At 38.2% G+C, this 17,178-nt stretch overlaps 1 protein-coding gene across 12 annotated transcripts in view; it reads left to right on the forward strand.

The window, feature by feature from the left end:
* THADA (THADA armadillo repeat containing) overlaps nt 1-17,178 on the forward strand; it is a 324,153-nt gene that overhangs the window by 63,079 nt on the left and 243,896 nt on the right. For 10 of the 12 annotated variants that reach the window (XM_027621844.2, XM_027621842.2, XM_027621841.2 and 7 more), the window contains exons 23-24: nt 11,826-11,958; nt 14,613-14,726. In XM_027621844.2, the coding sequence (XP_027477645.1) occupies nt 11,826-11,958; nt 14,613-14,726 (247 nt within the window). Of the gene's footprint in view, nt 1-11,825; nt 11,959-14,612; nt 14,727-17,178 lie in introns of those variants that run through there. The other 2 variants (XM_027621847.2, XM_027621853.1) reach the window with 2 other exon arrangements.

Raw genomic sequence — 17,178 nt, forward strand, 5'->3', positions numbered from 1 at the left:
CCTTTAGAACTGATAAACCATCTCTTAGGAGTATTTTGTAGATTATTAACTTTCAGTGAGAGTTTCTTATGAAGAACCTTGAATCCCTTGTCAGAAAGTTATAATTTGTATGATGTACTCAAGAGGCTAAAGACACTGTGTATTTTGTATTAAGTTGACATGGGAGTGATATAAAACAAACAATCCTTCAGACAAGGAGGAGGTCTGCTCTTTTATTGGAAAGGCCCTTGCTAGCAAAACCAGGATTGGAATTCCCCACAGCCGTGGTTGGTGATTGCACAGAGTTGGCACCGAAAACCAAGAACTGCTTCACTCAGGAACCTTTCCCTTTTCCTTGCTGACCTCTGGATGGTGTGATGAGGAACCAAAACAAACAACCAGAGTTGTTGCATTGTTCTTGGGAGCCTTGCATGGTTCCATTTTTACCTCTCAGTTCCTTCATTATCATAAGGACTAGCAACTCAGGAGTTTTGAAATCACTTCCTTATAAAGTAATCTTCCCTTGCTGGGGAGTAGACAGAAGGTTCATTGACTAGTCAAAACTCTGGATTAGGCTATTGTGTTTTTATAGGCACAATGCTTCACCATTGAGAAGCCTTACAGTTCCAGCCCTCGTTTTCTACACCCGTTGTTTGTTGTGTTTTGTTTTTTTCCAATTATCTGCCTAACTGAAGGCACAGCTAATGTGCAGCTCCTGGCACCCACACCAATTGTCCCTGTTTAATCATTCAATAAAAGTCTTCTTGAACATCTTCTGTGGGCCAGATGCTGTGTTAGAAACTCTGTTTGACCATTGAGAGTATGATATGATAGGCCAGAGAGTTGCTGTGAACCTAGAGAAAATTACTAGGATCTGAATTTGAAACATTTAACTCTGTAGAACTAAGAGGGGCATGTGAGGACCTGAACAAAGGACGAAGGCCATGATGGGCTCAGTGTTTTGGGGGACATTCTTATCAGGAGCTTTGGGTACTTATGTAATTTAGGGTCTTTACTTTCTTTATTTGGAACAGCAACCCAGGTAATAATGTCTCATTGAATTTCAAAGCAATTTTGTAATTATTTTATTTTCGCTCTTAAGCACTAAGAAATCAAGTGCTTGGTCCATAGCCACACAACTAGTTAGTAACCGAACTGGCACTAGAATCCAATGTTTTTTGAAACTGCTTCAGAGATTAGCAGTTCAACAAAAGCTTATCCATTACCTGTTAATATAAGAAATTGTGATGGGTAGGCCTCCTAGAAAAAATACTGGTAAGACTTGGTTCTTGTTCTTAGAGGAACTTCGAGCCCAGCATTCTAATCTTTGGGATTAGAGAAGTAAACTAGATAATTTTCAAGGCAGAAATGAAAGGACCAAGAAAACATTCCACTTACTGAGCTTTGCTGTCCCAGGTGATGGGAAGAAAAATTAATGCCACCTGCTGGCTCTAATGGTGTGGCACCTGTTGTCATTGGAAAGCACTTTCATTCGTACTTTCTTTTCCAGTTACCATACCCCTCTTTGTCAAGCTGGTTTTTTAGAATGGCACTCTTAACAGAGTTGCCGAGTTATGGGTTGTTCATTTATTCAACAGGTATTTGTTGAGTCCCTGATTGGGTGCCAGGCCCTGTTACAAGGTGCTGGGAAGAGAGAAGTGGATAGGACAGAAAGCGTACCTGTATCATGGAGTTTATGTAACTCCATGTTTATAAAGGACATTTAGAGAATAATAAGAAACTATCAGATAGTAATATGTGATTTGATGTGATAAAGTTTGGTGGTAAGGAAAAATCTCTCTTTCCTTTATGCTAAAGTGAGCCACGGCTTGAAGGACAATCAGCAGCAGCTTTCTGGGAAGAGCTTTCCAAGCAGTAAGATGAAGTTGAAGGAGTTTGTCCGAATATGTAGGACTTCGAGAGTCCCAGGATAAGATTCTGGATTTTCTACTCCCTGGAGAGAGAGATATATATATATATATATATATTTTTTTTTTTTTTCTTTTCTGAGCGTCTCCAACCAAATGGATATAAAAATTAGTATGTATGGATCCCAGTAGGTAGCTTTAAGATCATCGACAAATAAGGTACATATGTGTGTGTTATGGAGTTGTATAGAAGAGGGTAGAGGAGCTAGATAGGACATCTGAGCAACTACATGAATGTGTAAAATAAATGGAGATAAAGTTTTTGTTCCCAGAAAGTGTACTATATCTCTCCACGCTCTTTTTTATTCTCCTCTTGACTCTTTTCTTTTTTTTTTTAAAGATTTTATTTATTCAGCAGAGAGAGGCACAGCGAGAGGGAACACAAGCAGGGGGAGCGGGAGAGGGAGAAGCAGGCTCCCCGCCGAGCAGGGAGCCCGGTGCGGGGCTTGATCCCAGGACCCTGGGACCATGACCTGAGCCGAAGGCAGATGCTTAACCAACTGAACCACCCAGGCACCCCACTCTTGACTCTTTTCTTACTGGTACTTGGAATCTTAGATCCATTTGCCCAGTATCATCAGTGGATGATTTTCAGCTAGTGCATGGAATATTTAAAGCATGTAGCTTGTGAAAGCAAAACCTTCTTTCTACACTGTGGGTAATTTTTCTCTTCTAAACCAAAACAGTATGCTGCACCATGGGGTAGGGGTGTAGCCCCCCCACTCCGTCCCACTCCAGTTCAAAGTCAAATCTGACTTGTTTTTTATGTTGTAGGCAGCTAAAGGTTTGCTTGACAAAACTTTGAACTTGGGTGACTTGAGAAAACTGGAATTCCTCATAACAGCATTAATATGGTAGACGTTTAGAGATGATACTTAAATTATCAGATTATCTTTCTTCTACCTTCCCTCACTTTTGTTTGTTTGGTTCTTTGTTTTAATGTAACTAGGTACATGTTTTTCAGTTTCCTGTTTTCATTTGTATGAAGGAACCAAAGTCTTTGTTTTGGATATCAGACCAGTCCCAATTATTCCCCTCTGGTTGCTTGTGTGTCACTTACTCTGATGTGGGATGCACTGTTCTAGGGTTCTAAGTGTCCTGTTCTCAATAGCCAGGCTCAGAGTGTTATTTTTCGAAATTATTGTTCATGGCTGTTTTCACTCAGATGTTGATGATGATGACTGATGATGTTGAGTTTGAGGAAACATGCATCATTGGCTTTGTATCAGGATTGGGGACAAATTCTGGTTTTGACCCCCAAAACAAATTCTTTTTTTTTTTTTGCATTATTTAGAATTATTTAAATTATTAGCGAATGAAAAATAAGGAAGGTGAAATAAGGAACATGGTAGGGTAAAAGCTTATTAACAGTCAGTGAATAAATAGCTTTATTTTCATTGATACTCATTTTTCTCAAGCCAGTAACTTACTTAGTTGAATGAATTTTCATTTGGAGTTGCTCTTACACCTGGCAAAATGAAAGTCTGTGTTTATGGGAAAAGAAAATGATTTTCTTCCTTCTTGTGCCCTTAGTGATAACAGCTTGGTAAATAAATTATTATTTGGGAAATGAGGATATTGTCAAAGGCTTAACCTTTACTCAGTTGAGGTTACACATAGTTTCCTGGCCATTGAGTCTTGATAATTTTCTGGGAATTGTGTTTTGTGTATTGGATTTTAAATGTACTTTGCACTTAAAATGTGAAATTAGGGCACCTGGGTGACTCAGTGGTTAAGCATCTGCCTTCAGCTCAGGTCATGATCCGGGGGTCCTGGGCTCGAGCCCCACATCAGGCTTCCTGCTCCGCGGGGAGCCTGCTTCTTCTTCTCCCTTTGCCTGCCGCTCTCCCTGCTTGTGTTTTTTTGCTCTCTGCCAAATAAATAAGTAAAGTAAAGTAAAATAAAATAAAATAAAATGTGAAATAAGTTGCTTTGTGTTTCCAGTGAAATAATTTCTTTAGGCCAGTGGTGAGTCATTCAGTTAATGTAGGAAAGTTTATTAACTTTCATAAATGTTCCTAATGTTCCCAATTGGCCAAGGGAATTGGAATACTTCCAGAATGAGTGAGACACAGTTCACATCAAGTCAGTTACAAGTAGATAGTTATCCTCTGAGTGGTTTTTCTGTGGGATGTTTTAATTCTCCAGCTAGCCTTCCATCCATATCACTCAGTTTGTTTAAAAGCTACTCTAACCCCTACCCTGATGGTATTTGTTCAGGGATTGAAATCAATCTGAAGGATAACCTGAATAAAATGATTAGGAAGGTGAATTTCTTAAAACCAATATACTCTGGTAATACATTCCCAAGCCACAGGAACATGCTTTCTGAATTATGTGTAATTTGGAATTTTTATTCTATTCTCCCTTTCCTAGGGCACAGCCTAGTGCCAAGCAAACTACTAGATACTTAATATATCTTTTTTCCAAATGAATGAATGAAATGCACTGAAGCAAAGAATAGAGAGTTGATAGTATATCTGTCATGAGCAGATTGGGCCAAATGTGAAACAGAATCTAGGACAAGCACTTTTAAGTAATGCCTTTTTATTAAGCAAAAGCTTTGGAGCCAGTCTGCATTTTAATTCTCCCTCTGTCACTCACAAGCTTTATAATATTGGGGAAATTATTTAATTTCCCTTTTTTTAAACTTGATTTTAAAAAGTTATCATTAAAGATTTGAACATATTGGTAAGTCTAGTGAACACTATAATCAACAGTTATATTGCTGGAGTAGGACTTTTCCAGGTGGAGAGAAGGTCAGGTTCCAAAGTCTGGAGAGGCATGGACTTAGGGTATTTAAGGAAGAGCTGGTAAACCATTTGTGACCAGAGTGGAATAAGGAAAGGAGTTGTAGAAGATAAGATCAGAGAGGTAATGAGGACTAGATACTATAAGATGTAGTAAAGACTTTGGCTTTTATTCTGAGTAAAACAGGAAGCCACTGGAGGGTTTGTGAAAAGAGGAGTATTATGATCTGGCCTTTTAAAAGGATTACTTTAGGGGCACCTGGGTGATTCAGTCTGTTAAGCGGTTAAGCGTCTTGCCTTTGGCTCAGGTCTTGATCCTGGGATTGAGCCCCACATCGGGCTCCCTGCTCAGTGGGGAGCCTGCTTCTCCTTCTCTCTGCTGCTCCTGCTCTCTCTCTCTGTCAAATAAATAGATAAAATCTTGAAAAAAAAAAAAAAAGGATTACTTTGCTGTGTTGAAAGTAGATTATAATAGTAAAAGCAGACAGACCAGTTAGGAGGTTACAATATTATTGTAATTCAGGAAAGAGATGATGATGGCTTGAAGAGTGGTGGAGATAGTAAACAGTGATCTGAATCTGGATGTAATTTGAAGGTAGAACAGACAGGATATATTGACTGATTGGATTTGGTATTTGAGAGAAAGTATAATTCAAAAATTTTTGGCCTAAGATATATCTGTCATATGCTATGATGGGAGAAGACTGGGCAGAGTAGATTTTTAGAGGAAGGCCATCAGTTTAGTCTGGGGTATGTTGAGTTTGAGGTGTCTAATAGACAGCACATTGAGACTGTGGTCTGGGTCTACTTAACTTTGCAAAAGCATGTTCTTTAGAATTTATTTTTGTGAGGATCTCTGGGAGGCCGACTTATTGTTTGTCTCAAATTGTCTTTATCTTACCTCCACTTTTGAATGTAGTTTAACTGGGTATAGAATTCTGGTTAATAGTTATTTTCTTTCAGTGCTTTGAAGATACGATGTCTTTTATTATTGCCAGTGAGAAACTTATCTTTGGTATAAATGGTTTACTTTGTAAGGTATCCTATTTTTTCTTTCATCTCCTATGTCTTCTAAGGTTTTCTCTTAATCACAATTTCATTGTGATATGTCTAGGTATGGATTTATTTACTTGGAGTGGATACTTGGAATATACTTTGAATCTGAGGCCTTGTGACTTTGTTCAATTCTGGAAATTTTCTGGATATTTCTTTGAGGTTTTTCTCCTAGACATTTTATTCCTGCTTTCTGTAACTCCTCTTAGATTATATTGGTTTCTCTCAAGTTATCGTATGTATATATGTACACACATACACACACATATACATGTGTGCACATATATATTTTGTATTTTTGTCTTCTTTCTCTGTATTGTTTTGGGTATGTTTCCCAGAAAGCTCTGTCTGAGATGCTAATTCCCTAGAATTCATCTTATATGTTACTTTTTTTTAATTTTGAAAGTACATTTTTATTTCCAGTGTTGCCAATATCTTTCTTTTCTTTTTTTTTTTAGAGATTTTATTTATTTAGAGAGATAGAGCATGCACGTGCAAATGTGAGCTGGGGGAGGGGCAGAGGGAGAGGGAGAGAGAATCTCAAGCAGACTCTGCACTGAGCCTGACTCCAGGCTCCATCTCACGACCCTGAGATCATTACCTGAGCTGAAATCAAGAGTCAGATGCTTAACCAGCCAAGCCACCCAGGCCCCCCCAACCCTGTTTTTCATAATTTCTTTCTCTTTTTAAATAGAAGTTATTCCTTATCTCTTGAGTATTGTAAACAGTTATTTTAAGGTCTTTGTCAGACTGCTCCATAAAATTAAGTTTCATATGGAGTGACTTTATATTCAAATTATTGCTTTTTAAGATAGTTTTTCTTAATATAAAACATCTCTGTGTTTTGAATTTTGATTTGCTGAGTATATGATTAGGAGTCTTTTTGGTTTCTATTTATTCTCCTCTGGCTCATTCCCTCTATCAGAGAAACTAGATTAGATAGTGGCATTTTGGGTCCCAAAGTAAAACTGGGGATATTACAGATCTGGTCACCAACCTAGTAGTCAGCCTGGTTTGCGGCCTCCCTGGGCACATGACTTTTCCTACTGCTGCTGCTCTGGGAGTAGCCCTTTTCCAACTTCCTTTCATGGGAGAGGAAGCCCCTGAAATTTCCCATTTCCTGGGAGTGAGGTAAGTTACCCTTCAGGAACTGACTTCCTGGACATCATTGCTGCTTCTAGAGCTGTAACCCAGCAGATACCTGGTATCAGCATTCTTGTTTTACCCAGATAATTATCTTGTTTTTGAGCTCAGTTGGCTTTAGGGTTCTATTTACATAGTTTGGTTATTATTAATATGTGTTGGGGCATGGCTTGTCAAAATGTAAACCAACTGGGGCACCTGGGTGGCTCAGTCGGTTAAGCGGCTGCCTTTGGCTCAGGTCATGATCCCAGGGTCTTGGGATCGAGCCCCGCATTGGGCTCCCTGCTCGGCGGAGAGCCTGCTTCTCCCTCTCCCTCTGCCTGCCGCTCTGCCTACTTGTGCTCTCTCTCTCTCTCTCTCTCTCTCTGTTAAATAAATAAATAAAAATCTTAAAAAAAAAAGTAAACCAACTATTCTATCTTCATCAGTTCAATTGAAACTCTTTAAAGCTTGCTTTTCTCATAATAATAGATAATTTTTTTATGTTTTTAAGATTTTATTTCTTTAAGTAATCTCTATATCCAAAGTGGGGCTCAAACTTACAACACCAAGATCAAGAGTCGCATGCTCCGCTGACTGAGCCAGCCAGGCACCCCAGTAATAATAATTTTAGAAAACAACCTGATAAGAACGTATTAAACACTTCATCAAGATAAACTCATTTAATCCTCCCCCAAACTTTGATTTTATAGAAGAGGAAAGTGAGAAATGGGGAGGTTTCGTGACTTGTCCTGGATCACACCACTAATAGATAACAGAGCAAGGATTCTAAACGAAATAACTTGGCTCTGTAGTCTATCCTCCTAACCACTATCATGTACTCTTCCACCTATCAGTTGGGGAAAATCATACCTTTTCAGACTTGTTTGTTGCAAAGTAAGATAAGATGTGAAAAGTCTAGTGTTGTATCTGATGCATAATAGACATTCAGTGAATGTTTCTTTTTCTTTCCTTAGTGGCAGACGAATATATTTTCAGTATGATAATTTAAACAAAACCTGTAAGTTTATTTTGTTTAAAATATAGCATGTTTCATTTTAGTAAGAAGGGTAGGAATTCTATTATTGGACTAATTTTCTTGTGTGGCTATGGGGGCAGGACTGGCCTGGGAGAGATGCAAAACTAGGAAGCTAGGAAATCAGAGAAATAGGGTCCAGTGCAAAGTCCAAATTGAAAACTAGACAACTGGGGCACCTGGGTGGCTCAGTCGATAAGCGTCTGCCTTCGGCTCAGGTCATGATCCCAGGGTCCAGGGATCCAGCCCTACACTGGGCTCCCTGCTCAGTGGGAAACCTGCTTCTCCCTCTCCTACTCACCCTGTTGTGTTCCCTCTCTCGCTGTGTCTCTCTCTGTCAAATAAATAAATAAAATCTTAAAAAAAACAAAGAAAGAAAACAGACAACTGAAAGGTTCTGCAGAAAAGCCCTCCTGATCCTAGGGAATTCAGAGCAGAGGACCATGTGGACTAGATGGGAGGAGCTGGTGCCTTGACGGTTTCCCAGAGCTCCTGAGGTTCCTGGATCCTTGGCAGTGGGCCAGAGAGGGCTCTGGCGAGGGCACTTTGCCAGCCTTTTCCTTATTGAGTACTCTCTAACCTTTGTTTTCAAATTCCCCAAATTAACAAGGAGCATTTAGTCTTAGTATGTAACACTTAAGGGAATAAATAGGTCTGGTTAACTATTTATAATTACAATAGCCAAAAATCTAAATTAGGGAATTGCCTCTGGGTCCTTAAACTGTTTCCTCAGTCCTCTCATCTCCTGCGCCCTCAAGACCACACTTGTGGGCCCTCCACCATTCTGCCTGCGCATCCTCCAAGTCCAGTCCAGAGTCCACCCTGTCCATGGCACCGTACTGACCCCCTGTACACCTTGTGCCTAGTAGTTCCTTGAAGTACATTAGAGGCTATGAGAAAGGAAAGGTCCTTGTGAGATGTAATATTTGGAGGCAGTTTTACTAATTTGTTTGAATAGGGTTAAGTGCGGAGATCATAAATGCTTAGTTGGGAATATGGAGAGAGTGTGTGTGTGTGCGTGTGTGTGTGGCGCGTGTGTTAGAATGAGAACCAGCGAAGTGCACAACTTACTATAACAGTCTGTAGAAATGTGGAAAAAATTTTAAGGTTAGAATCAAGCTGGAATATTTGATTAAGATGGAAAAGGAATTAGATCAAGATTTGTTAACAGTCACGAGCCCTTGTAAGTTCAGGCAAGGAAGGATGATGCGTGGTGAGGTCTCAGACCTGCCTGCCCTTTTCAAGATTGGTTGGTTTTGCTAGAACCTCTGTGTGCCAGGTCAGGGAGGCTCAGGAGAGGCTCACAGACAGTGTTGAGGAGCATTACTGAGCTAGTATTTATTGTACTCGTGTTTCAGTGCACTTGAAAGGAAAATACCTCTTATCTCTTACAGTTCCTTTTTCTCCTTAGTTTTTCTATGTAGTGAATCCCTACAGGAGACTTGACCTTAGACTAGCGTTTTCTATAAGCCAGTCCTACATTGCCAATGGTTCTGTGGTGGGGAGGAGAATAGGTAAATGAAATCTACATGTAATCTTAGATCAAGTAGTTTTTACTTTATTCACTTCTGTGACTCCAGTTTTTTTTGGATGATTAGATCACAAAAGATGACTTTTGCTTTGATTTTCTTTTTTTTTTCTTTCCCCTGCTCACCCACTGTGGAGTACATTAACCCTGACATACTTAAAAGACTGTGAAGAATGAGCAAAGGAAGACCATAATCTGTAACTGTATCATCTGCACTTAACAGCTCTGGGAAATTTGGATTTCAGTTTTTGATTGGGTAACTGTGGGAGGATTATACCAAACTGGCAATGTTAATAATAAACTAGAAAATGATTCCATGAAATTCAATGCATTTATCTTAATTTTTTTTTTTTAAGATTTTATTTATTTGACAGAGAGAAAGCGAGAGAGGAAACACAAGCCTGGGGAGTGTGAGAGGGAGAAGCAGACTTCCCGCTGGGCAGGGAGCCTGATGCGGGGCTTGATCCCAGGACCCTGAGATCAGGACCTGAGCCAAAGGCAGATGCTTAACGACTGAGCCATCCAGGCGCCCCTATCTTAATTTTTAAAAGATATAAATCCAGTGATGGAAGTGACTTCAGTTCTTATAAAAGTACGGGAGGATTGCTTTTATTATGAAAATTTCACACATTACACGAATGGATTATTTTTATAATGAGGAGTTTCAAATGTAAATTTTAAACATATAATATATTGACATATAAAGCATATAAAAATTTCAAACATATATGTATATAAAAGTAGAGAGAATAATGAAATGAACCGCCTTATGCATCACTCAGATCCAACATTTATCAGAGTTTTGCCACTCTTTCTTCATCTGTACCTTTCATTATGGCTTACTGAAGTGTTATAAAGTACATTTCTGATTTGTAATTTTCACTCCTGTGCGCTTCAGTGTGCATCTCTAAACAATATGGACATTGCTTCCATGTTCGTAATGCCCCTGACACATCCTATAAATAATTCCTTGGTATCCTATAATCTATAGTACATTTTTAGACCCATGTCAAACTTTTAAAAACTTCTGCTTTAGAGTAGTAGTATTTACATATATTTTGTTTTATGCAAGACATAAACAACTAAATTGTTTGTTGCTGTTTGAAATATTTAATTAGAAACTGAAGTTGTCTGTCTGATATCAAACTAGAATAAAGAAAAAAAATCCCACATGTGTTTCTAAGAGGTCTAATTCTCACTGCAAATTAGAAATCAGTTATCTTAAAAAAAAAAAGAAAAGAAATCAGTTATCTTGGGGAATCTGGGTGGCTCAGTCGGTGAAGTGTCTACCTTCAGCTCAGGTCATGATCCTGGGGTCCTCCTTCTTCCTCTCCTCCCCGCTCCTGCTCTCTCTCTCACTATCTTTCTCTCTCAAATAAATAAATACAATCTTTGGGGAAAAAATCAGTTATCTTTCTATAGAATATCTTCCTCAACGTAAAAAAAATTTTTTTCCTTTGGACTTTATCCCTTTATTTTCATGTATTTTTAGTTAAATCCAACTATGATCCTCCTAAAATAATTGTCTGTCTACCACTGAATATACTATTTCTTAAGATAATGTTATATAATCGGATAAGGCATAAGGTTAAAAAATTTGGGGGGCACCTGGGTGGCTCAAGTCAATTAAGCATCTGACTTCAGCTCAGATCATGATCTCAGGGTCCTGGGATCAAGCCCTGCATCGGGCTCCCTGCTCAGTGGGGAATCTGCTTCTCCCTCTGCCTCTCCCCCTGCTTGTGTGTTCTTTTTCTGTCTCTGAAATGAATAAGTAAGATCTTTAAAAAAATTTTTTTTTAGATAAAATGTTCTTAAGGACTCTAGAATAACAGTGTAATAGAGCAGAATCTCGCTAACAGCAGTGTCCAAATAACCTCAAAATATTTGTTCCAACTTGCTTAATTAATTCTCCATAGGATCTGGTTGAAAATTTTGTGGTGGGCCACATTTTGAAAAACATGAAAATTATTATTAAAATGTATCTTAAAAAATATACTTTAATATGCATTTTCTCTGAATGTAAATAATCTTTATAAAAGGAGAACATAAGTTATATTAAACTTATATTCTCTTTGTTGGAAGTCTTGAGTTTTGCAGTATAGATTATCTGTAAGAGTTTCATTAACATCAGAAGATCAGAACATTTTGACTGTGGGTGTAAGCCATGGTATTAAAGCTTATTTTGTAGACAAGACACATGCTTTATATGCTTTTGTAAGAAGTGGAATCTTTAATAGCTTTAAATCTTAAGACCCATAATAAAGAGGAAAATAAGTGAAAAGTAGAAAGGGAGACAATTTTTAGTTTCCCTCCTTCCAAATGTAAGAATATTTATTCTTTTCTAACAATGTTGATGTGTATCAATAGTTTGCACTTTTATCTTTAGGTACCTGATTATTCCACATATTTGCTTTATATATGCCTTTTAGGTGCCCCAGTGTGAGTCTGCAAAAGCTACCAGAGCAGTGGTTATGGGATGTTTTAGAGGAAATTAAATGCAGTGATCCTTCATCTAAACTCTGTGCTACAAGGCGCAGTGCTGGAATTCCTTTCTACATACAGGTACTAATCCATGGGACATAGCTGTTTGTCTTTTGATAATTTGTTTTATTTGTCTTGTGACAATCCCCTTGACATGTGAGTAAGCATACTGCATATGGGACAATTCTGTCTTTTAAGTACCATAGCATTTGTGGCTTTGTTGTACGTGTGGACGGTGTGTTCCCGTGACAGATGTGTTCTTGGAACAAACCCTCCATGAGGTCAGTCTTGTAATGTGAACAGAGGGTGGTATAGATTTCCGCCTGGGTATTACGTAGGCAGACATCACTGTGGCACATTCACTGCTCACTTCTAGAAAGTGTACATGTTACCTTTTTCTTTTTGAATTAGAAAAAATAGTCTTCCTGTTACTTCAAGACCCTTAAGACTCTTCTCTGTAAGCAACCAGTAGTAACAGTTTCTTTGAATCCTTCCATGAAATGTGTGCACAAAATAATTTTAATCTATTCTAATAGTAGCTAACATTTGTAAGTAGTTATTTCACATATATTATCTTATTTAATCCGTCCTGAAGCCCTATGAGATGCGTCCTGTGATCATCTGTATATTGTAGATGTAGAAACTGAGGCTTAGGAAAGTCAAGTAACTTGCCGAAAGCCCCAGAGATTGTGTGAGCAGAGCTGACTTGAAGCTCAGACAGCCTGACTGAATGTGTTTTTTTTAATACAGAAGAAAGCATATTATACATACTGTTTTTCCCTTGCTTTTTTTTCACTTAACATTATACCTTAAAGATCACTACATATCAGCACACCCAGATATTGCTAGTTGATAGGCAAATATTTTATTTCCACAGTGTTGAAATTAAGAGGCGGTCACCCTCATGAATGCAATGAATAAAAACCAAAGTCCTCACAATACTAAATCAGACCCCGATCTGGAAGGTCTTTATTTAATATTCAGTAAGATATAGTCCAGGAATGGGGGTGGTATAATAAAAGCAATGAAAATAAGTGAAATGACGTCTTTTTTTTAGTGCCCCTACCTCCATTTTTTCCTTCTTTCTCATTCCTTCCCCAAATTTCCAAGGTCATCATTGTGTAATGACAGTGGGCACCACTTGCAGAGGTTGTTGATTTGATAAAGAGATCATCGAGGTAGTTCTGCTAGATGGATTTTGGTGACCTTCAGAAATGAACTCTCTGATCTGACCCATTCCACATCAGTTTGGTTCATCTCCTGCCTGTAATTCATTCTGACCTAGCGTGTTTTTGCCTCATTCGTCTGTCTGAGGACAAATGTTAACATGATAACAAGGTCTAGTTGCAGGTTTGTGCCGTGTGCTTATTGCACTTCTGGTTCCCATCCATTACTAAATATTGGTCATAGTGACAGAACAATGAGGACGTGTACTTTCTTAGCCCATCCTTGGGAAGAGTATCATAACTATGCCCATAGCTCTTGACGGAACAAAAGCCATGGTTCCAAGGAGACATTTCAGTAATTGCATGTAACTTTCTTATTTATGTTAGTTGAGTAAAATCTAAATTGTTAGAAAAATCTGCTCAGAGATATCCCATTCCTCATAGCATAACTTACCAATAAGCTATGTTCTCATGGAAGCCTTTCCTTAGTGTTAACTATGGAGGAAAAACTGCCCTACTTAGTTTATGAACTTACCTTTTGTGCAGACAGATATGAAAGTTTTTTGAGTGGTCATTAGAAAAATAGTATATATGTTTTTTGAGCATAAATACACTATGGTAAATTTTTCTTTTAAACTTACCTATTTTGGGTGTTCCTCTTTCATGGATTATAAAAGCTTCTGAAGAACTGAGTAGCTTGAAACTTGCATTCTTGGGAGCTAGTAGCTATGTACAAATGAAATAATCCCTGCTACTCCTAGTTCTACACAACCACTAATCTATTTTGTTTCTATAGATTTGCCTATTCTGGACATTTCATATAAATGGAATCATATAATGTGCAGCCTTCGTGTCTGGCTTCTTTCACTTAGCATGTTTCAAAATCCATCCATGTTGTAGCACATATCAGTACTTCATTCCTTTTTATTGCCTCAGGTAGTTTGATATCCTATTTTTATGTTTATTGTGTATTAGCAAAATGTTAGACACCAAGTAAATGAGCAGCTCTTGAAAACCCAAATATAGGCTGGAGTTTGTAGTATTTTCTTTTGCTCCGTGGAGTTTCCAGTGCTACAATTTGATAGTCCTCCAGGTAGAGACTCTTTAGTAAAGAACTAAATAACTGATCAGTCTCTAGGGAGTTTCCAAATCCTTGCTAGAAATTTAATCCACAGGTTTTTTGTTTTTTAAGTAGAGAGAATTTTCTTGTTGGTAAATTTGTTATAAAAACTGACTTGCTTATTGTATCTGAGACCTGCCACCTAGTTATGGTCCTAAAAGAGTTGTCAACAAGAGCCATCTCTCAACCTCTTAGAATTCTATAGTTAACAAGCAAACCTGGAAATGACTAGAGGTTCCATGATATCACCATCACCAGATTTTTCAGATGAAGAATCCCAGGGATAGTGAGGTTAAGCTACTTGCCCAGAGCCACATGGCTTAATTAACTTACTTGATACCACATGTTTTTATAGGGGGATTTTTGCATTTTGGGATTGATTCTGGGAAGTAGCAAATAGGTATATGTAAAATCAGAGCCCCGTTGATTTTTGCCTTGTTTTTCTATAGGCGCTATTGGCATCTGAACCTAAGAAAGGCAAAATGGATTTGTTGAAAATAACAATGAAAGAGTTAATCACATTGGCTGGGCCTACAGATGACTCACGGAGCACAGTCTCCCAGGTAATAATGGAAATATACAAAGCCTGCTAGGAAGGCAGTGATTTTAAATCTTTGCTGTACCAAAAAGATACGGAATTCTTGAAAATAGGGCAGGTATTTGAAGCTTGATCTGGATATTTTGTTTCTTTTGTTTTGTTGGCCTTTCCTGTCCATAAATCATTGCTTTAGTTGATATGTATTAACCAGAATGAACTATTTTTAAACTCTTGTGAAAACATCCAATTTAGATATTTTATAATACTGCTCTTGCACCTAAAATTTTTTAAATGAGTGTGCACTTTAAAATTTCATGTGTGCTTCTTTGAGTTGATACACATTTGTAATTCAGTAGCTGATCTTTCCCTAAAATGAAGTGTCTAACTTTTGGTATATTCATTTTTTAATTTTAGCTAATACTTAAGTCTCTTTTAGTCACTGCTGCACCTGGGTTAAGTGCGTGTGAGTGTGTGTGTGTGTTTGTGTATGAGTGAGAAGTTGGGGTAAGTAGTCCTCATAGCTCCACTCCACTCCATAATAGTAAATACTTTCAAGTACATTTTGTCTAGGCTTTCTCAGTAAATGCTTTATAGTAGGACTTTCCTGCCCAACTATAGGACGCCCAGGCTAGGTCAGGGAACAGAAGAGCTGACGCATCAATCAAGTACCATACAAACATACATGGTTTTATTTCAGAGCCTGTGGGAGGTGTCAAAGGGGAGCCTCCATGGGCCAGAGTGTAACTAGTGGAAAAGGATGGGGTTTATTAGCATACGGCACGTTCTGGCTTGTGACTATAATATGTGAAGTTTCCTTATTTATCTCAAACTTTTAAAGTGTCACTAATCACCTTTCAGAAATGATCAGTTTTAGATTTTATTCCAGCAAAATATGAAAAATATAATTTGGTTCCATTTTCCTAGACTCTTACTTAAAGTGCTATTTTTTTTTTATTAAAGATTTTATTTATTTGACAGAGACACAGCGAGAGAGGGAACACAAGCAAGGGGGAGTGGGAGAGGAAGAAGCAGGCTTCCCGCTGAACAGGGAGCCCGATGTGGGGCTTGATCCCAGGGCCCCAGGATCATGACCTGAGCCGAAGGCAGACGCTTAACGACTGAGCCACCCAGGCGCCCCTTAAAGTGCTATTTTTTATGAGAACATCTAAAAATAATGAAGTTTGATTTTAGAGTGTTGGATAATTATTGTTCTACTCTGCTTCAAGATCATTCATGGCATTTTAGTGATCATTTTTATTAAATTGGTAAAATTTAAAATTTTGTCTCTGACCAGTCTTCTAGGCATTAGTTGATAATTTGTTTTCCTTCTCCCCTTTTGTGGGATATTTCTTATTATTTTTATTAGGTATCTGTGAAACATTTCAGCATATGAAAATGTACAGTGAACGATGAACATCTGTGAAACCAATTCCAACCTAAAGAAGTAAAACATTGCTGATAGAATTATAAGCCCACTGTGGGCTCCTTTGCATCCTGTGCCCCTTTCTTCCCCCTCAGCTATAATCACTAATCCAAGTTTTTCTGTGCACATTTTTCATTCTGTTACGACTTTTTTTTTAAACATAAATGGTATTATCCATACATCTTTTTATAGTTTGGGTGTTTACAATAAACATTATTTTCAAGATGAGTGAGCTTAAGGGTTTTTTTTAAGATTGATTTATTTATCTATCTATTTATTAATTTATTTATTTTAGAGAGAGTGTGAGCAGGGAGAGAGGGACGTGGGGGAGGGAGAGGGAAAGGGAGAGAGAATCTGAGGCCGACTCTGTGCTGAGCATGGAGCCTGTTGCGGGGCTCGATCCCACGACCACAGATCATGACCTGAGCCAAAAGCAAAAGTCAGACATTTGACTGAGCCACCCAGGTGCCCCAAGTTCATTGTAATTTCTGAATGGTGTTTCATTGTACATGGTTTCTGCCTTTTTGCTTCACGTGAAATGGCACTTCCCAGTTTTATTTCACATTACATTTTTTCATGTTTCATTTTTAGTCTTCTGGATTACTTCTATGAATTGCCCATTTAAAGACTTTTCAGCTGCCTTTAACTTGGTTGTCTTTGTCTTGTGGGAGTTGGGGTTTTTGCTGTTTTAAAATGATTTTCCTGGGGCACCTGGGTGGCTCAGTTGGTTGAGCATCTGCCTTTGGCTCAGGTCATGATTTCAGGGTCCTAAGATCAAGCCCTGCATCGGGCTCCCTGCGCAGGGGGACATCTGCTTCTCCATCTCCCTCTGAACCCCCATCCCCCGCTCCTGCTCTGTCTCTCAAATAAATAAATTTTAAAAATCTTTAAAAAAATGATTTTCCTGATAACAATATTCCTTTTTGGTTATTTGAATTACACATACCTTCTCCCAATCTGTAGTTTCTCCTTTCACTTTGCTTTTGCATGGAAGTTTTACATTTTAATCAAGTGGAGTATGTCAGCTTTTTTTTTATGGTTTGTGGATTTGGAT

This window comes from Zalophus californianus, chromosome 8 (genome assembly GCF_009762305.2).
Source record: "Zalophus californianus isolate mZalCal1 chromosome 8, mZalCal1.pri.v2, whole genome shotgun sequence".
NCBI lineage: Eukaryota > Metazoa > Chordata > Mammalia > Carnivora > Otariidae > Zalophus > Zalophus californianus.